This window comes from Alligator sinensis, unplaced genomic scaffold, assembly GCF_000455745.1.
Source record: "Alligator sinensis unplaced genomic scaffold, ASM45574v1 scaffold72_1, whole genome shotgun sequence".
Lineage (NCBI taxonomy): Eukaryota > Metazoa > Chordata > Crocodylia > Alligatoridae > Alligator > Alligator sinensis.
The window spans coordinates 635,482-656,057 of NW_005842547.1; the positions used below are offsets into that span (position 1 = coordinate 635,482).

The 20,576-nt window shown below is 40.4% G+C and overlaps 1 protein-coding gene across 1 annotated transcript in view; it reads left to right on the top strand.

Moving 5' to 3' along the window:
- LOC102386534 (CUB and sushi domain-containing protein 1) overlaps positions 1-20,576 on the top strand; it is a 796,348-nt gene that overhangs the window by 372,376 nt on the left and 403,396 nt on the right. The window contains exons 9-13 of the mRNA XM_006032113.1: positions 147-329; positions 4,068-4,394; positions 4,791-4,985; positions 8,383-8,521; positions 16,321-16,508. Of these exons, the coding sequence (XP_006032175.1) occupies positions 147-329; positions 4,068-4,394; positions 4,791-4,985; positions 8,383-8,521; positions 16,321-16,508 (1,032 nt within the window). The remainder of the gene's footprint in view (positions 1-146; positions 330-4,067; positions 4,395-4,790; positions 4,986-8,382; positions 8,522-16,320; positions 16,509-20,576) is intronic.

Here is a 20,576-nt window from a genome sequence, read left to right on the forward strand (position 1 = left end):
TTTACTATTGAGCCACAATTATTTTCAAATGTTATTTCTGGGCATCTTATTCAATATTTTGAAAGATGTTTTTTCTTGGTACTAAAATATAAATAATATGCAAATATGTTTTTCTTAAACATTTTGTTTGTATTTTTCAAATTCAGAAATTGAAAAAGGAGGTTGTGGAGACCCAGGAATTCCATCATATGGAAAAAGGACTGGAAACAGTTTTCTGCATGGAGACACACTTACCTTTGAATGCCAAGCGGCTTTTGAACTAGTGGGCGAGAGAACAATTACATGCCAACAAAATAACCAGTGGTCTGGCAACAAACCCAGCTGTGTTTGTAAGAACTGCTTTATTTATTTCTTTTTTTCTGTCTGCTAATTTCTTGACCTCAGACTGTTCCTTCTCTTGGCACTTGCAACTAACCAGCAGGAAAACATTTCAAAAGGCCTTGAAGACTTGCTCAGTGATAATAACTCTTTTAGATGATGTAGTAGTAGCTAATTTACAGGGAACACCATGTAAGGCCATTTTAGAATGTTCTTTTTTCCTCATTTTGTATTTAATTGAAACATTTAATACTTTCAATGTAAATGTTTATTGAATAAAACTCCAAGAGCTGTGTAATAGCATATAAGTAGTCAATAGGACTTTGGAGCATGTATCTAGTTATACTACCAGTATATAATACTCTGCATATCCACATCAGTAAAGTCTTATTTTTTAAAACTTAATAAAGTTGTATAAAGAATATAAGCATTATAAAGGTATCCAGCAGTGAAGCATGATAGTTAAGATCTGTAGATGTTATTTCTTTTTGACAAGTAAAAAATATTTACAGTGAAGCTTCTGATTTGGATAGGTTTGAATAATGACCTGTTTATTAAAGTTCTGAAGTAAAACAGTAAATATTTTTCAGTGGGCAAGTAACCTATATCTTTTTTCTGTGTTCAGCACTTTTAGATAAACATAAATATATAACTGTTTTGCAGCTTTACAAGAACAGCAAGTACCTGTTTGTTTTGCCTGCCCACCCTTAGTTATTGTACTGGCTTAGTTATCTTCCTGTATATCAATAATTTATATTGGTGTGAACATAGGTAAACTGATATAATTGAACTCACACTGATGGGCAGGATCACTTTAATTATCCCAGTATATATATGTCTTTAAAGTGGTAGAACCTTTATAGACAAGTCTAAGTCCCATTATCTCTGTTTCCAAATTCTGCACACAATTCTGACTCAGAATATTAGTGGAAGCTTTGCCCATGTTCACAGCGAATTGTTTCCCTTCCTTGAAACTATCATTACGGCTGTTCAAATAAATAAGGAGAAAGAGAGAGAGAGAGTGTGTGTATAAATAAAACATAAAAGAAAGGGTTTAGATGTACTTGATCAATTTATCAGAAAGAAAATAAATTTAAAAATAAAGATTTAATGAAATGTATGGTCTTGGATGCTTTTAATAGAACAAAGGAAATGGAGGGCAAGATGTACTCCATTACCCCTTTTACCTAATAATCTAGAGGTTAGACCACTCAGCCAGGAGGTGGAAGACTGATTTAATTCCTTTTCACCTGAGTTGATTTCACATATTCCACTTCCTAGCTAATTACCCTAGCCCATGCTATAACATGTTTATGAAAGGGACAAGCTGCTCTCTCAGACTCTCCTGTTGATGTCATTTTGCTGTACACAAGATACCTAAAACTTATTTGAGACACAGGGAGAGAGACATAGTGATGCAGAATAACTCTATAGCCATTTTGGTTAAGGCATTCATTGAAATTTTGAAGCACATTTGAGCTCCATTTTTTATGAAAATTTAAATATTTGATATAAGACTCCCATTCCTATATATGCTATAGCATATACAAGTAATGCACATATGGTGAGTGTGTCCTTCTGGTAGGAATGCATTTAAGTAATCCCAGGTTTTTATAAGGATTCCAATCTGTCTCTCATCCACAGTGAACTGTACAGTTAAAACTATAGAGCCAAAAGGGAAGCCGCTGCTCTTTCTTTGACAGTTTTTGGAATTTATGGCTCCTTCTCCTAATTAATTTTTCTTTCAGTTTAAACCATTCTGGGAATTCAGCCCAAGCAAGGAAGTAGTTTCAGGATGACCAAATTCAAAATTTACGAATGAACAAAATGATTGACTAAAAGAAACCATTGACCATTTCAACTGCAATGTACTGGTATCTGGAAGTTTGTGAAAAAAAATTGCACTGCTGTCAAAAGGCCAGCAAAATTAATTAAATAATAGCCCACACTTTTGATAATTTTTGTCTAGCACCCACAGGGTCACTTTTTATTTTTCTATGATAAAATAGCTTCACTGTGCTTTAAATAATAACAATAATGATGATGATGGTGATGTTGATGATGTAACTGTTTTGTTAAAAATATTAGATTTCTCTTTGGAGCAAATACTTTACCTTAATTCATTTAATTTACATATAGTTACTGAAGGTACCAGAAATGTGAGGGTTTTTTTTTCTGTAATTGTTCTTATTAAAAATGCATGATTATCAAAATCATGAAAGTGGTTCTTGACCATCTATTTAAAAATAGGAAAACTGATGTAGATCAGTGTTTCCATCTATAAATAATGCTCAAATTAGTACTATTCACAATTTTCAAATAGAATGAATTTAACATTTAGAATTATCAAATGTAAAAACTTTTGATTCTACCATATATAATTTTAATTGCTTCCAGTGATATGCTAGATAACTTTATATATCTAAGCCTTATTTTTTGTGGCAGGCTTAGGTGACAGATTCCATCACTTTTATACTCAGTTTATAAACTTGGCATGTAGAATATTTTTTGTAAAAGTTAGTTGTGCAAGAAGAGTGAACCAATTGTTTTAAATCAGAACATTCCTTATTGTGTCTTATTGTGTCTATATGTGTAGACACAAAAGTGCAATAGCATTTTTCTTCTCAGCATGCAGTTTCGCTGAACACATTGATTCTTAGAAAACAAATATCAAAACAAGTTACTAAAATCCAAGAATGGAAGAGAGAGAGAGAGAAAAAAAACTAAAACAGTATAAAAAAGAACATTAGCTCAGCTTGAAAAGTGTAAGGACTAGATAATGACTGCCCCCTGGGCATTGTTTCTTACTGAATGTAACATATTTTCTCACATACAACAAAAACCAACTGATGGAAACTGAGTATACATTGTAGTAATAAATACATTACAAACTATTTCTGCTGCTTACTGGAAAAAGCAAAAATAAAATCTGCATGCTATCCACAAGGAGCAGAAAAATGAGCAGGTTCAGCTTCCAAGGTGCCACTACTCAGTTATTCATGACAAATCAAAATTAGTTTTTCTCTTTCTGTCTTAAAAAAACAAGTTATATATCTTATTCCAGCATGCATTGTATGAGAGAAAATATGGCATTCCCCATTCTCATAGCAAATACCATTTAGTAACTGAAATCAAGGGATGAATGAATGAATCACTTATTTTTCACAACCTCCATCAACATCAGTGCCCAGTTATACCATAGTTCATATACTGAATCCTCTCATACATATGTTTCTTTCAGAACTTTCCAGCTATCCATGTGAAGCAAATGTAAACCTGACAGAGGCATTAGGTCCTGCTTTAATGGCACAAATTAACCTACAGTCAGACATCAGACATCCATTCAGACTCAGTCATTTTTGTTTCTATTTTCTTCAGACTATAGTACCATTAGTTTGTGAATATTTTTATGCCTAATGTACCAGGAATTACTTTAACAGTCTCTACTGCTTCTAAAACTATCATGTGGGCCCTGATAATAGCACATAGCCTTACCCATGGGAATTATAAATAACTAATTAAATAAATGTAAGTTAGTAAATTAATTAATTCATTAATAATTAAGTTTAAGCTGATTTGGAAGTGTTCTAACCTTCTTAGAAATGATCATATATCCAAATGTTATGAGTTCTTACTTCATTCCTTCAAAACATAAATTTTTCATAGAAATAAGCAAAAAGAAAATATTTTGCATTGTTTCTTAATATTATGTTTTTGAGAATCTAATATTGCCATTTGTTTTTTTTTAGTCTCATGCTTCTTTAACTTCACCACACCATCTGGAATTATTCTTTCACCAAACTACCCAGAAGAGTATGGAAACAACATGAATTGTGTGTGGCTGATTATTTCAGAGCCGGGAAGCAGGATTCATCTCATTTTCAATGACTTCGATGTGGAGCCACAGTTTGATTATCTTACAGTGAAGGATGATGGAATTTCAGACTTACCACCGCTTGGCACTTTTTCTGGCAATGAGGTCCCTTCTCAATTGGCAAGCAGTGGGCACATAGTAAGACTTGAATTTCAGTCAGATCACTCTACCACTGGAAGAGGCTTTAATATCACTTACACAAGTAAGCACATGCCTGACTATTTTTATTTGAGTGCAACATTATACAATTTGTTGTTGTTGTTCAAAATAATGTGGAAGTAAATTAAATGGTTTAGTTCAGACAAAGGCACTCAGTTCAAGATGGAGGTTACTTTAAATATGGCTTATAGTGCTTCAATGTACACTTTTTATTTTGTGGATAAATCAGTCTACAAAGTTTGGCAATGTGCTACGTATATATGCTATATAAAATACTACATCTGCTTGAATGTATATAGATTTACCATTGGATATTAACCACATTTTTTTCTATTAGTTTAGTGGAATAATTAATGTTTCTAGAATCTTTTTCATCCCAAAATCCTAAATGATTTTTCATGCAAGTAATTTAGAGTTTTGCAATTGTTTTTTTCGTTAGCTTTTGGTCAGAATGAGTGCCATGATCCTGGTATTCCCATAAATGGAAGGCGTTTTGGAGACAGATTCCTCCTGGGAAGTTCTGTTTCTTTTCATTGTGATGATGGTTTTGTTAAAACCCAAGGATCTGAATCCATAACTTGCATTATGCAGGATGGAAATGTCATATGGAGCTCTACTGTGCCACGTTGTGAAGGTAAGGACATTATCCTTATCTTAAATATACTAGTTCACATAATAAAATTATTTTTATTACATTTTCATGTTTTATTTTAGATTTTTTGGCCTTTTTATTTGGTCGTATCTATTATGTTCATTTATTTTTTTAAAATAAAATAGGAATAGACAGTAATACTATAAGGCAAATAAATCCACTAACATACCTAAGAAGTAGAATAGAATCAGGCCTTTTCTGATAATTTTTATTTGCTTTCTTTTAATTTGTGGTTTACTACATTTCTTATAAGACCTCAATAATAATAACAATAATTATAATGTGCATTTTCATAATATTTAGGAGATATTGGTAGCAAGATAAGATATAAGAGATGTCTTAAACATCTTGTGAGCTTCCTAGTCCTAATTGCTTCATGTAATGGGTTCCCTAGAGCAAGAAAAGCCTACTGAAGCAAAGCTTCTTCATTAACTAAAATTTTCTGATTTTTGAACTCTGTGCACACAATTCATACAGCGTTCAACACAAGGTATATACAAATGTTCATATCTAAGAAGTTTTATGGTTTGTTTCCCCCATAGGAAAACATACTTGGAAAGCACTGTAAAAATATTAGTGGGGCTGAGTGAGTGCTGCACTGATAGCCTGATCTGTCAGTGACTTGCAGCCAGGGGTCCCCTAAGCATACATTTGAGTGTGTTCTGCAGGCTCTCCTGGCTAGCAGAGAGTGCCATGAGCATCCAAGTCAAAGGGCAGCAGTGATTGGCTGGCTGGCCCAGGGGACCACATCCTCCTGGGGAACTCCTGCTCATAATTCTCCTGTGGTGAGGCTTCAAGAGAAGACACCCAGAGTATGTTTCCTCTTTTGCTAGTTGCAGACATATCAATTTCTATTCCACCAGCTTGCAATGGATTATCAGTGGTCTGGGTCTGAGAGTATGTGGGGTCCTGGAGGTTTGGGTCTTCTGAGCCTTGGTCTTGGGGATATGAGGGCCTGGTCACTTGTGAGAAACACAATTTCCCTGGAATCCTCCATCTCTGCAGCCTTAAGAGTACAGCACAAGGCTGGAGAAACAACTAGGCTCTTCTGTGACTGAGGCAGTCAGGGAAAAGAATTTATTCCATGCTTGGTTGAAACAGGAGAGTCTAGCATGTGTCATAGACCGTCTCCCTGAAGGAGATTGGAGCAATACATGCTTGGATGCTGGAAGACAGTGCTGCAACTTCTATTGGAAGGGGAAGTATACATGCATTTATTCTCCTGGGAGAACCTCTCCTGAAAGCCACCTCTATCTGGTTGGAGTTGGGTTAATTTTCTCTTGGAACCATTTGTAGTTTGGGAAAAACTATAAACATTTGTACTCCTAGGGCGTATCCACATGAGTGCGTATGTGCATCTTACAGCACCTCAGAGCCCTTTGAGATACTGCAAGAGGCACATGTGGGAATGAAAAAAATATTCCCTGAACTGCAAGTTTGCAGTATAGTGGCAAAATTAGACCCCTGGATATCCAGCGATAAAAAAAAACAACAAACTACTCTGCAGAACAGCGGGGCAAGTCAGTCCTCCAGGAGAGATGCTCTAGTTTCTGGCCAGAGTGTCTCTGTGGTGCTTCTGCTGCCCCTGGCACTGTGAAGGGTAAGTTAGGGGTCTGGGTGGGCGTGGGTGAGTGTGAAGAGTGGCAGGGAAATGTCAGGGGGTGTCAGGAGTGGAGGGGGTTGTCGGGGGCTATGGGGAGTGGCAGGGGGATATCGGGGAGTGGTAGGAGTGAAGGAGGATGTCAGGGGCTATGGTGAGTGGAGGGGGAATTGGCGGGGTGTGGGGAGTAGAGGTGAGGATGTTCCAGTGGGTGGGTACACGAAGGGACTCGAGTGTAGGCTGCCACATGCCTGCCCCCCCACCCCCAGCCTCCCGTGGCACTAGCAGCAGCAGGCCGCATGCCTGTGGCTCTGCTGCAGGCACAGCGGGCAGTGATGCAGTGCTGTGTGACCCAGGATCTATACATGCTGAATGGACCCGGCCTGGCCCACTACCGCATGACCTCAAACGGGCCGGGCTGGGCCCATTTAGCATCTATGGAGCCCAGATCACATAGTGCCATGTCTCTGCCTGTTGTACCTGCAACAGAGCCACAGCCCTGTTTGCTTGTTGCTTCCAGTGCCACGGCCACTGGGTGAGGGAGCAGGCATGTGGCAGTCCCAGAGCCATCCCTATGGGTGTACAGGGCCCAGGGCATATCCAGCCTGTGTGGGATCAGGGGGTGGTGAGCAGGGAGAAGGGGGTGGCAAGTGACCAGAGTGCAGAGCTGGTGGTATGTGGCGGGACCTGATCTGGCACCTGGCATGACTTTCTAGTCCGCCTTTGCACTGGAGCAGGATGCATGGCTCTGGGAGGTGTGGCTCCTGTGCAAATGCACACTAGCTGCACAGCCCAAGCCCCGCAACCCAACCCAACCCAATCTGGCCCAGGCCCTACAACTAGTGTGCATTTGCACAGGAGCTGCACCTCCCAGAGCTGCATGTCCCACTCCATTGCAAAGCCAGACTAGCATCTGTGCCGGGCTGGGTCCCGCCGTGCCCCACCTCCCTGCAGGCACCGCAGGGAAAGCAGCATTACCATCAGAGGCAGGACCTGGCACAGTGAGCAGGACAGCCCTCTGAGTTAAGCCAGATCCTGCTGGCACTGGAGCCACTCACGCTGCCAGGTTGGGCCAGTTTCATGGCGGCAGGACCTGGTGTGGTTCGATGCTGTGTCCCTGCACACGGCACCAGGTCCTGCCACCATGAACCTGGCATGGCCTGGCAGTGCGAGTGGCCCCAGTGCTGGCAGGACCCAGCTTGGCATGACACATGGTCCCCACAAGTGGCACTGACCCCCAATGAGCAGCATAGGCAGCACCAGATCTGAGCTGCTTGGGGCCACTCTGCGCCATAGTGGGGCTGGTAGCAGCCTGCTCAGAGTGCCTTACTCCTGCTGCTGCTGTAGAGTGTAAGTTGTGGGTCCTGCATGGGTGCAGAGGCAAAAAGAGGGGAAGGGATGGGGGAGTGGCTGGGGTACAGGGTTTCCCAGGGCAGGGCTAACCAGCAGGGAGCCCACTAACTGATGCACCGTGTTAGCCAGCTGGGCAGTGGCACATGGATATGGAGGACCAGCCAACCTAGGGCTGCCTGCTGCCCCCCCTCCCCTTGAGGTACACTGTGCCCCAGCCAGCCAGGGAGAGGCTGGCTGGGGTGCAGGATGTCTCAATGCAGGGGTTCCACAGTGTGTGGAGAAGTGGGAGTGTTTCTCCATGTTTCTCCTGGCAGGAGAAATTATCAATTTGTAATACCATAATCATTTTTGTATATTCAAGTGTGTATATTTGTCCTATGTATGTTTTCTGTTACATATATATATGCATGTGCTTTTATTTTCCAGCACCATGTGGTGGACATCTGACAGCATCAAATGGAGTTATCTTGCCTCCAGGGTGGCCAGGTTATTACAAGGACTCTCTAAATTGTGAATGGGTGATTGAAGCAAGACCAGGACATTCCATTAAGATCACATTTGACAGGTGAGGACCACAACAAAGACCAAAAACAAAGCCCACCACTACACAAATGCACAAGAACATTAAGTATAAATATGTTCTGATTTTTTTTTAATGCATGGAAGGGAAAAATAGGCTTAAAAAATCAAAATAATAGAAACAAACCATTGACTTTCATTCGATTCCATCCCATTACTGAATCCCCATTCACATTCTCTTAGCTCTGCATTGTAATAAAAAAAAAATTCAGATCTTCAGCTCTGTTTACATTACATTTAATTACAGTTAGCAAAATAGGGGCTACTCTGTGCCATTAAATACCAACATTACATTAAAGCAAGAGAGATTTTATTCAGAATTTTGGTTACTTTTAATATTCAAGTGCAACACAATGTATTGACTCACTAGCTAAAAGAACTAACACTTCTGTGAGCAAAGGACTCTAAAACCCATCCCTTTCCTTGCACTAAAGACCCAGCTTTGACTTCATTATGAATTTGCTAGTACTTGATTGTACTACAACACTTCAGTGTATGCTAGAAAAGGCAATTCATGCCTGACAGCAGTATCATTAATGCAGACCACATCCTAAACCAGAAACAGCGTAGCAATATTTATGCATTGCTATCAGTAAGCTGAGTGACAGTGCTAATTTGCCCATTCTTTCCATATCCTCTGATATAAGATTGCACACCAAAAGTCCATACCATGCTAAACATTCATTGAGATAATAGATTTTTTTTTTTAGATTCATGTCCAGACCTTCAGCTGGTATAAATTGGCCTAGTTCCACCATCAGTTAATTGGTATAAGTCAATGTAGTTGCACAAACATTAGTAACTTACACCAGTTAAAGATCTAGTTCCTATCATGTTTAATATTTTTGACATTTTACCTGTGTAAGAATTCAGTTCCTGTAAGATAGCATCTTTTTGAGAAATTGCTGTTAGATAATAGATTTTTTTTTTAGATTCATGTCCAGATCCTCAGCTGGTATAAATTGGCCTAGTTCCACCATCAGTTAATTGGTATAAGTCAATGTAGTTGCACAAACATTAGTAACTTACACCAGTTAAAGATCTAGTTCCTATCATGTTTAGTATTTTTGACATTTTACCTGTGTAAGAATTCAGTTCCTGTAAGACAGTATCTTTTTGAGAAATTGCTGTTAACAGCAATTTGATCAGATGTGAGATTTAGTCTTGAGTGCTGCACTAGTAAGCTTCCTAATCCTAATTGGACCATGTAATGCGTTGCTGGTGGAGCAGGCTTTTTTTGCCTACAGCAAGAGAAAAAAGCTTTACTTTTGCTATGGAAAAAAAACTGGAATGTGTATCCCAAGCAAGGAAGAAAAAAATAATTGTAAGATCTGTAGATCTACATGGATGAATAACCCCATTCAAATGAATGCAAGTAGTCAGCAAAGACTCTACAAGATATGGATGAAAATATTCTTCATTAAAAAAGGCTATGATTTAGATATCAGAAATCATAGAAATAAAGTAAGATTTCTGAAACAAAAGTTGCCTCTCTCTGTATTAAACCTTGTAAGTAAGTTAAAGTGAAAGGTTCTTCAGCCACATAACTAAAAAGAGAAAACCAGAAAGAAATATTTGTTTTTTTATATGTAGTGAGAGTGGGTAGGTATGTTTCAATAGCTAAAATAAAATTATTTGTATCAATTTTCAGTAATGATGCTGGGGGCAAAGGCAGGACATCTAATGGGAATAAGGACCTAGAAATGGAAATCACCACATACCAGTCAGAATCAAACTCAAATATCAAAATGATCTCAGGCCTAGGGGACTAGATCATCTCCATCATATAATTCTGTAATAAGAGGTCTCTGACTATGGATTTTTAATTACTATATCCAGTTAAGGTAGAAAATGGACAATAGTTAATATTCTATTCATTTTAGAAAAGGAAATATCCATTAGATATCTATTTTAGAAAGGGAAAACAGATGGATGCAGGAAGCCACAGGCCTATTAGTCTGACCTCAAGACATTGAAGGAAAGAATACATGGAGGTAAATGAAAAATTGGATAAAATGCCACATGGGTTTACCGAAGGTAAATTGTACCATGCAGGTAGGATTGTATAACCTTGAGGACTGGAATACTAGAAAAGGAAATGAAATTTAATAGTATAAAATGCAAAGGCATTTATTTAGGGACTAAATTTCTGCCATAAACTGGAAACCTATTAGTTGTAAATGACAGAAGATTAAAAAAACCTGGGCATGCTAGCTGATCACAAGATGACTAGCTACTGCCAAACTCATGAAGTTGTGTATAAGGATAATATTATCCTAGCCTGTATCAAGGAAGGTATTTCCAGTACAATTAGAGAAACATAGCTGTCATTGTACAAGGGACAGATGAATACTGTTTACAGTTTTCATAGTTTCATAGTTGGTAGGGTTGGGAGGGACCTGAGCAGATCAAGTCCGACCCCCTGTCATGGCAGGAAAAAGTACTGGAGTCAAACGACCCCAACAAGGTATTCATCTAGCCTCCTCTTAAAGACCCCAGGGTAGGAGCCAGCACCACTTCTCTTGGAAGTTGGTTCCAGATCCTAGCTGCCCTGACTGTGAAGTAGTGCCTCCTGATGTCTAGTCTGAATCTACCCTCTGCCAGCTTGTGACTGTTATTTCTAGTCACTCCTGGTAGTGCTCGGGGGAACAGGGACTCCCCCAGTGCCTGCTGGTCCCCTTTGACTAGTTTGTAAATGCCACTAGATTCCCCCATCAGCCTCCTCTTGTGGAGGCTGAACAGGTTCAGGTCCCTTAGCCTCTCCTCATAGGTCCTACCCTCCACCTCCCTGATCATGTGAGTGGCCCTCCTCTGGACCCCCTCCATGTTGTCCACATCCCTCCTGAAGTGCAGCACCCAGAACTCCAACTGCAGCCAGTACTCCAACTGCAGCCTGAGCAGTGTCGCATAGAGGGGGAGGATCACCTCCTTGGACCTGCTCGAGATGCATCTGTGGATGCATGACAAGTTGTGGTTGGCCTTCCTGACCACTTCCCTATACTGTCAGCCCATGTTCACTTTGGCATCAATAATGACTCCAAGATTCTTTTCTGGCTCTGCACTGACGAGAAGGGAGTTCCCCAGCGTGTAGGTATGCTGCTGGTTCTTCCTCCCCAGGTGCAGCACCTTGCACTTGTCAGTGTTGAAACCCATCCTATTCTCATCCACCCACCCCTGTAACCTGTCTAGGTCCAATTGCAGCCTATTCCTCCCTTCTAGCATGCCCACTCCCCCCACAAGTTTTGATCACTCTTGTTCAAGATGATGAATTCAAAGTAGAACAAGATCAAAGAGGACTATAAGGATGATCAAGAGCATGATGAGCTGATGCTGTGTGTAGAGCAGTGGTTCTCAATCTTTTTAAAGTGAAAGCACTTCTCACAAAATGCCAGGTCTTTGTTTTCACTCTTTTCTGACTACAAAAAACTCAAAGCAGTTTTTCTGTTCTAAAGAATTCAGAAAGACCACAACAATGGATTTATGTTTGAAATACCTAAATCTATCTTGTGAAATATGTTTGGAAACCTACCAGTGCTAACATTGGTTACATCTACATAATACGCTTTATGGCACAGTAGACTAATTTGCTACACAATGAGCGCATCTACATGAGACGCTACGTTGCCATAGTGATGAGCTAAAGTGATATAGCATCAGTGGGCACAAGCTGTGATGCCAATGCTATGTTGCCATAGCAATGAGCTATGTCACTGTAACTCATTGCTACAGCAACATAGCATCTAAAAATAACTGTGCAACTGAGACTGCACAGTTCTGTGGGTAAAGCAAGTACTAAATGACTGTTCAGTATCAAATGCACAGTCAGGGGCACATGTAGATGCATCCACTAAAGTGTCACCATCTACACATGTGTGGCAATTAGGGCACAGTAGACTAATTTACTGCACTGCTAGATAGTCCCATTAGATACAAGTGGTATCCAGCAGCACGGTAAGTTACTGCGCTTAAATGCGCATGTAGACAGTGATGTTGGGAATAGTTTACTCTGGCTCAAATTAAGCTGAAGTATATCCAATTGTTTTAATTACACATGTAAATGTGGCCATTTTGTCACACCCTGTGGCACACTTGAAGGGATCTCAAAGTATCTCTGGGTGCAATGGCACCCTGGTTGAGAAATAGCAGGGTAGAGTAAAAGAGTTTTGCATATTTAGCCTAAGAAAGCAAAGGCTGAGAGGGATTTGATCTATGATCTCTGTAAATTCATGAAAAGGTAAACACAAGGCAGGAAGATGAACTATTTAGTCAAAGGGACACTTGTGACACAAGATAAAATGGGTGTTAACTGACCATGAATATATTAAGGCTGGAAATAATGAGAAAGTCTTTAACTACTAGAGGAGTGAGATTCTGGAACAGTTTTACAGTGGAACTACTGGAGGCAGAACTCCTAACAATTATTAGATAGAGCGTGGTCCATTTGTGGAAGACATTATCTAAAGACAGTCTCAGCAAACTGGACTTGATAATCCAGGAGCTTCTTTCCATTCATGTTCATAAGCAGGTTACTGTAGTGAAAGTTTTCTGGCCAAGTGGTACAACGTTTGAGTAAACGCTTGTACTTCTTAAAAGAATCTAGACAACATATTACATTTGTAAATTGTTGCATGGGCTCAGTCCTTAACATTGGTGTCTAATAAGGCAAACAGAAAAGTATTAATCTTATAAATTAATGAAATTAAGAAAAAGAGGGTATTCAATGCTGCTGCATATCTTGCAATTCATAAATTATATTACTGAAATAACATTTTCTAACCCTGCTGATTATGAGAGTAGTCTTAACTATGTAAATCATTGCTGTGGTTTTGGTATTTGGTTAAATGCCTTGAAACAATTTAAAAGGAACAGAAAATAACTGGACATCCCTAACTACTTCCTTATACTGAAACAGCTTTTAGTGCTAATCTTCTCACACACTTCTACCATGGCAATGAAAAGATGAAAACCCATTGGTTAGTTTATTATGATTATTCATATCATAACAGAAGGGGCTATAAGTGTAACTTTTGACTGGAAGATTTTCACTTTATGGATAGTAATCAAAACAAAACATCATTTTTCAACACCTAAAATCATTTAAAATAAGCAACACCAAAGTAGGAGTCCAAGGGCCTTGCTACATGTTAATTTTAGGTGACTTCTGGAGTTCTTAATCCCTGGATTATCCACACATTAACCTGTGTAACTAATTTAAGCACCCTTTAGGTAGTTTAAAGTTATGCTACTCCAGGCTAGGTTTAGCTCTGAGCTGTGTTACCCAGCTTGTATTACATTGGACACATCTACACATGCCCCTACAGCATCATTGCTACTGCACTGTCATTTACTACTTCCTTTAGTAAGTACTAAACTATGGTGCAGTAACAGCTGTTACTGTGCTGTGCTGGTGGTGCATGGTTTTTTTTTAGCTGCTACATCTATGTAGTGATGCACTATAGCAACGAGGCATGTCACTACGGCAACATAGTTCTGGTGTCACAGTCTGTGCCTGCCAACACTACATTGCTGTAGTACATTGCTACAGCCATGTAGTGTCTCATGTAAATGCGCCCACTAACCTGTAGCCACTCTAGGCTATGTGTAAGTGTAAACAGTCAACACTCCCCCCTCCCACTGGCCTGGACTGGGCCAACTGCCCTCCCCCACCATGTTCTCCCTCCCAATCAAGTGACTATCCACCATTGGGCCTCCCTCCCAGCAGCCCAAACTGGGCCCCCTACCCCTGCCCCCTACCAGCCCAGATTGACCAGCTGCTCCACCGCCCCCCCCCCCCACCTCCCTGGATTGGGCCCAATGTTTCCTGCCCCTACCAGTACCCCAGATCCTTGCTTATCCATATCTGCCCTTCTGGTTTACTTTTAGCTGCCAGCACTGTCCCCAGAGAACAGGCAGGGAAGGGCAACCTGCCTGCCCGGCCCCTGCCACTGCAGTCACTGCCACCAGTGCCCCTTTCTGGGATTCTCCAAACTCAAACTAGCACCAACACCAGTCAACATTTGAGCAGCTCAAAGTACAATGTATAACACAACCCTAAGTAAGGGCAGACTTTTAGAGTATTGAACGGCCATTAACTTACCTTGGAATTCAGGAGAATAGAGAGACACAGTTCTAAAATTAAGTACAAGTTTGGGGATGTGTTGCTCATTTGGTTGGTTAGTTTGTGTAGGTTGCTAAAAGAAAGATGACAATGAAGAAGAAAAGAAAACATGGAATTATAAGAGATTATTAATTATGACCTAATTATCTTTAGGTTTCTCTTGGTATGGAGGGAAGTTGCTTGTTAATGGACATATATGCTATTTGGTTTTGAAAATGTAATGGTCTGGTTTGGAATTTGTTGGGGTGGGGAGTGTTGTATGACCATTACATCAAAAACATAATGGTCTTTCTCATTTTAATAGAAAACTCCAAGGTATTTCATGACTGTTTGTCATACAATCTTGCAAGTCATGTAATAACAAGGATGCCATTTCTTTCCCCCTGAGCCATAAAATATGTTGGCAAACTAGCTGAAGGATATTTACTTAAAACATTATGTTCCTTTGCACAGGGATGCTGGTTTCTTGCTCCCAGTGATTGAACTAACCAACTGTATAAGGGGACTATATTAAGTCTCTGTAATAGTACATACCCTTTTCATACTTGTTCACAACAGATAAGGAACATATGGAAGGCAAGAAATATGTATTTAACCAAATGCTTTCAAATTCTGGTAGATGCCTTTTTAAAAGAAACTATATTGACATGAAAACCTATGTACAAGGTTCAGATGTCAGTCAAGTTCAAGCTGGCAAAAGGGCATATCTGAGCTTATTTGTTATAGGAATGACAAGTGTAGAATAACTGCATGCTTTACTAACCTTCATGAATCTGAATTTCTTTAAACTGAGATTGCACTGTGGTCTACTGAATGTCACTGCCCTAAGGCATATGTGGATTGTATCAGCCATCTGAAACAACTCACTTTACATCTCTAGAGCTCCTTTTTCTTTGTATTTCTTCAGTCCATCTAATCTATTTAGATAATCTATTTGTGTTGGGGATTGCCACTAAACTATATTTGTAGAAAACCTAACAGAATAAGGACTTGATCAGCTGGAAACTTTGCATACTGCTGTAATGTAAATAATTATAAAAAAGCAGTAAATGAAGGGTGCACATAAGCATTGCTTTTCTACTATTGGGAACATAGTTCATTTGGTAAAAATCCTGCTGGACTAAAAATGGTACACACAGTTGACAAATCTACTGCATCCAATCAGGCATTGTTTCTATCTATTCAACACTTACTAAAAAACCATAACTTTTGGGGGAAGATTAGAATACAAAAATATACTTTTAAGGATATGAAACAGTCCTTTAGCAGTTCTTTGAGTTTCATATAACTTCAAATGTTAGTATTTCTTAGGCTCTCCCTTGTCCAGTTTCCTAAAGGAAACTTCATAGGGTTTCTATCAAGATGCATCCAATAAATCTTTTTAAGTTCAAGCACATAGTTAATTTAACATTGAAACTTCTTTCTTAACTAAACTGAAGATGGCTGAAGATCAAACAAAACAAAGCAAAACAAAATAAAATAGAAGATTGCTTATTTGTTTAAAAAGTCTGTAGTTTTCATTGTTTATTCTGATATATTCTACAGGTATTATGAAGTACATAATAGCTGAAATGTTTCTTCAGGCACAACTATATTGGAGTTTCAAAGTTTCCATAAAGTTGCACTGTTTCTCTGTTTACCAGTTAATTTGATTTGTTCCTTTTCAGATTTCAAACTGAAGTTAATTATGATACCCTAGAAGTCAGAGATGGGCCAGCAAACTCATCACCACTAATTGGAGAATATCATGGTACACAGGCACCACAGTTCCTTATTAGTACAGGCAACTACATGTATCTGCTGTTCACTACAGACAATAGTCGTTCCAGTGTTGGCTTCTTAATTCACTATGAGAGTAAGTAATATTTATCTGATGGATTTCTGTTTAACTATTTAACTAGTTAAATAGTTAATAGTAAATCATTTAAATAGTGAAAATGACAAGTAGATTCCAAGAAATGTATTTGCCTAACACCATGCAATGTCTTTCTCATACCTTAATTAGGGACAGAGTCTGAAACTGTTCCTCATATTGAAAAAAATATCTCCAGGGCTTGTTCCGTGTTAAAGGAATAGGAGACCAGTCAAGACAAATAAGTGTGTTAAAATGTGGCTTTTGAACAGTAAAATCTTTAGGACAGAGTTCTTTTTTTTTTTTTTTTATGGGTCTGCTAGTTAGGCATAGTTCTTAGTAAAATTTCCCTTAATCCTTAATTATGTCTTAAGGGCTAAGTACAGGCAGTCAGAAAGCCCAAGGCTGAAATGATTCAATCTTCATAGATTAGTTGAAGCTGTGTAGATTGAATCGATAAGCAAGTGAACAGACATTCACTTTTGATTCAGGAAAATGCAGCCACATACCTGCAGTGACCCATGCCAGAAGATGGGAGGTGCTAGAGCAGTGGTCAACAACCAGTGGATCTTGATCCACCGGTAGATCTTGGAGCTTCTTGGAGTTGATCTGAGGCTGGGGTTGGGGGCTGAGTGCTCACATGTATGCATGCATGTACCCCAGTCCAGCAGGTCAGCCTGTGGGGGAGAGAAGGGGCGGGGGCTAGATTGAGGCCCCCACTGTGAGGGACAGTGCTGTAGAGGCAGGAGCAGGGGTAAGTTGAGTGGGGTCCTGGCTGGGTGGGACTTACCTGCTGGGGAGGCATGTCCCCAAATATTTTTTTTTCTCCCTCTGCCTTGATCTGCCCCCCCCCCCCATCCCTCCCCACAAACTTACCTGAGGGGCAGGGATGGAGGGTATGGCAACAGTGCATGGTAGATCTTGGGTTGCTTTTAAATGCCAAAGTTGATCCACTTCAAAAGTTTGGAGACCTCTGTGCTAGAACATGCCTCCCTGCTCAGCTGGAGCAGACAGCTTGGACCAAAGCTAACCTGCCCACCCTGTGGGGCGGTGCAGGGGGGTGTTGTGGGGGAGTTGCAAAACATCCTGGGATATTGGGAGACTGTGAGTTAACTAGAATCTGGAGGGGATCTGGGACAGAAACTGATTTAACTTAAATCAGTGAAGTCTGATACTACATCCATCCAGGTTTATCTTAGTGTAACTGAGAAGGGAAAGTTGGGGCGGGAAACCTGGGCACCACATTTCTGTGTGTCGGGGGAGCAGGGAGCAGCACAAAAATAGCCTCCATCACAGTGGTGCTTGCACCACCATGATCAGCAGTCGGGGCTTACCCTATGTATTGTGGTTGTTCTGCTACACTCTGTTGCCTGAGTAGTGAAAAGTTGTATACTAGACAATGAGCAATGAAATAATCTAAGATGACCTCTAGTATGAAGAGCTTGGCTAGTGGGCATAAAGGAACTGAGAGTAGGCTGTTGTGAAAAGCAGATTTGAAGAGTTCCCGCAGTCTGGAAAGCCTTTGAACTCCAGAGGCTGACTTGCCAAAAACTGTGTTTCTGAACCAAGTTATCTACAGAACAGTTTTTAAAGAAATCCTAGCATCAACATGAACCTGCCTTCTGTAAAGTAAAATACTCATTATTTGTTTCTCTTAGAACAGCTTCTGAAAATCAGTTAAATCTTAATGGTTTCCACAAGTTGGTAGTCTGTTAATCAGGAAAGAAAAGCAAAAACTTGAGCTAGACTTGAGCTTTCTTTCCCCTCCTCCCCCCAGTGCTTCTCTACAACATATATCTGACTATATGTGAAACATCTCTGTTAAACTTAAGACAAGGGTTATATTTCTAATCTAACATTTTAATATTCTCAGATATAGGTGATTATTTGATTCCTGTCCCCACCACTCTCCTCCCTACAGGGGGTTCAGTGTGGCAGCAGTGCTAGAAGCTCTTACAACTTCCTAAGATGGTTTCAATGACTGATACATTTCTTGGTAATAACCAAATGCTGTAGCTAATGAAAAAAATTAGCAATCCCAATAAAAAATGAATAAGTCTATAATAGATCTGAGTAGGGAGGGGAGGAGAAACAGATATGTTTAATGAGCTTTATCCTGTGACTTACGTTAAGGGACAGATCCTACTACATATGCATTCGGTGGATAGGTGTGATCCTATTCCACCCTGTTTTGTGTTGCTGAAAAACCATCGGTGTAAAAGACGGGGAATACTCCCCCCCCCCCCCCCCCATTAAAAAAAACCCAACTTTATTTATTTATTTATTTTTATTTTATTGTGAGCTAGCCTTAAGGGTTAGATGATAGTGGTTTATAAAAGTAGATCAACTGATGGCTTTTCATAGAATCATAGAAGTAGGGTCAGAAGGGACCTTGTAGATCTTCAGGTCTGACCCCCAATTGATGATTGCTACTGCCATTTTCAAAAGATAATTGTTAGATCTTTCTTCACTGTAGCTTTTATAGGTTTTACACTGGTGGATAGGCATGATGTCAATGTTACTTTTCTTAATGTATCTCAATGCTTTAAGTAAAATCAGAATCAAGCCCATTATGTGTAGTTTCCGGTCCAAAATCACAAACACGGAACATACTGGGTTAGATTGTGTTCCAGTTTTTAGATGCCTAAGTGAATCCTATTTTATTCTGCTCTTGTCATGAAAAAAACATCAATGCAAAGGTGAGAGAGTCCTCCACAGCTTTTTTGTGATTCAAAAACATATGAATGAATAGATTGTTAGGGAGTTGAACAGGGTGGGATAGAATTATGCTTATGCAGAATGGAATAATCCCCAGTAACAGGTTTTCAGGTACCTGAGCAGGATGGAATGGGAGAGCACTTACACAAGGAGTGGAATAGAATCAAGCCTCTGAGATGCTAATCCTAGTGTGATAACCATAGCAGCTTTTACGTTCTGTCAGATTTAGATTTCCATTTTCAGTTTGAAAAAGTCTATGCCATAGGATATGTCCAGGGCATTGGATACACATTGAAGAAAGAGGCCTCATACTTGAGTCTCACTCTGTAGGATGACAATCTGTAGGCAGAAATATAGTTTGTTAGCCAAAGAACTGAAGTTGGTGGCTCAGCAGCAAATCTGAGAGATAAAATATGGGTTTAGGGCCAGGTTCAGATCCTCACAGCCAGGCCTTTTTACATAGCTGCCCATGGTTAGGGCTAGCTGAGGTATGTATGTAAGGAATGGAACAAGGGAAGCACTATGTAGAGAAGTAGAATACATGGCAAACAGTAATGTGTTTGTTAACTATATATATATAGCAGGGTAACTATATATATGTAGCAGGCTTGCCTTTTGGAGCTTGGGTTGAGTTCCAGGCTTGAAATCTTGCTGTTTTGATTGGTGGAGCTCATCCCCCAATCAGGAGGCAGCCAGAGGAGTTCAGTCACGCCCCTTTCCTGAGAGGAGGGGGAGAGAAGTTCCTCCCCCCCCCCACCCCCTGTGGACCTGATTGAAGATTGCAACACTCAGGTCTGGAGGACTTCAGGTGCAGAGCTCTGGAGCATATAAAAGGAGCTGCATGCCCAGCATAGGGGAAGCACATCCGGGAAAGAGAGAAGAGTGGGGCTTAGAAGAGCTGAGGAGAGCTGCTCAGCAGGGCAAAGCAGTAGCCCAGAAGTGCCCCTGAAGACTTCCATCAGCAGGGAATGGCAGACAGCACCAGCAGCTAGGCTCTCGGTGTGCAGCATGGCACATGGCATCCAGACACTGGGAGCTGCGTGAGGCAGCTCAGGTCAGCAACCTGTGGTGTGTGGCCAGAGACACGGTGCACAAGCCAGTGCATGGAGTAGGACCTTTGGAGCACTTGGGTGGCTCAGGTCCTCAACCCCCGAAACGAGGCTGGGAGCTTGGTGCAGGAGGTGCTGCATGGAGGGTCCAGGAGTGGACCAAGCCTGATGCTGCATGATTCATAGATTCATAGATTCATAGATGCTAGGGTCGGAAGGAACCTCAATAGATCATCGAGTCCGACCCCCTGCATAGGCAGGAAAGAGTTCTGGGTCTAGATGACCCCAGCTAGATGCCTATCTA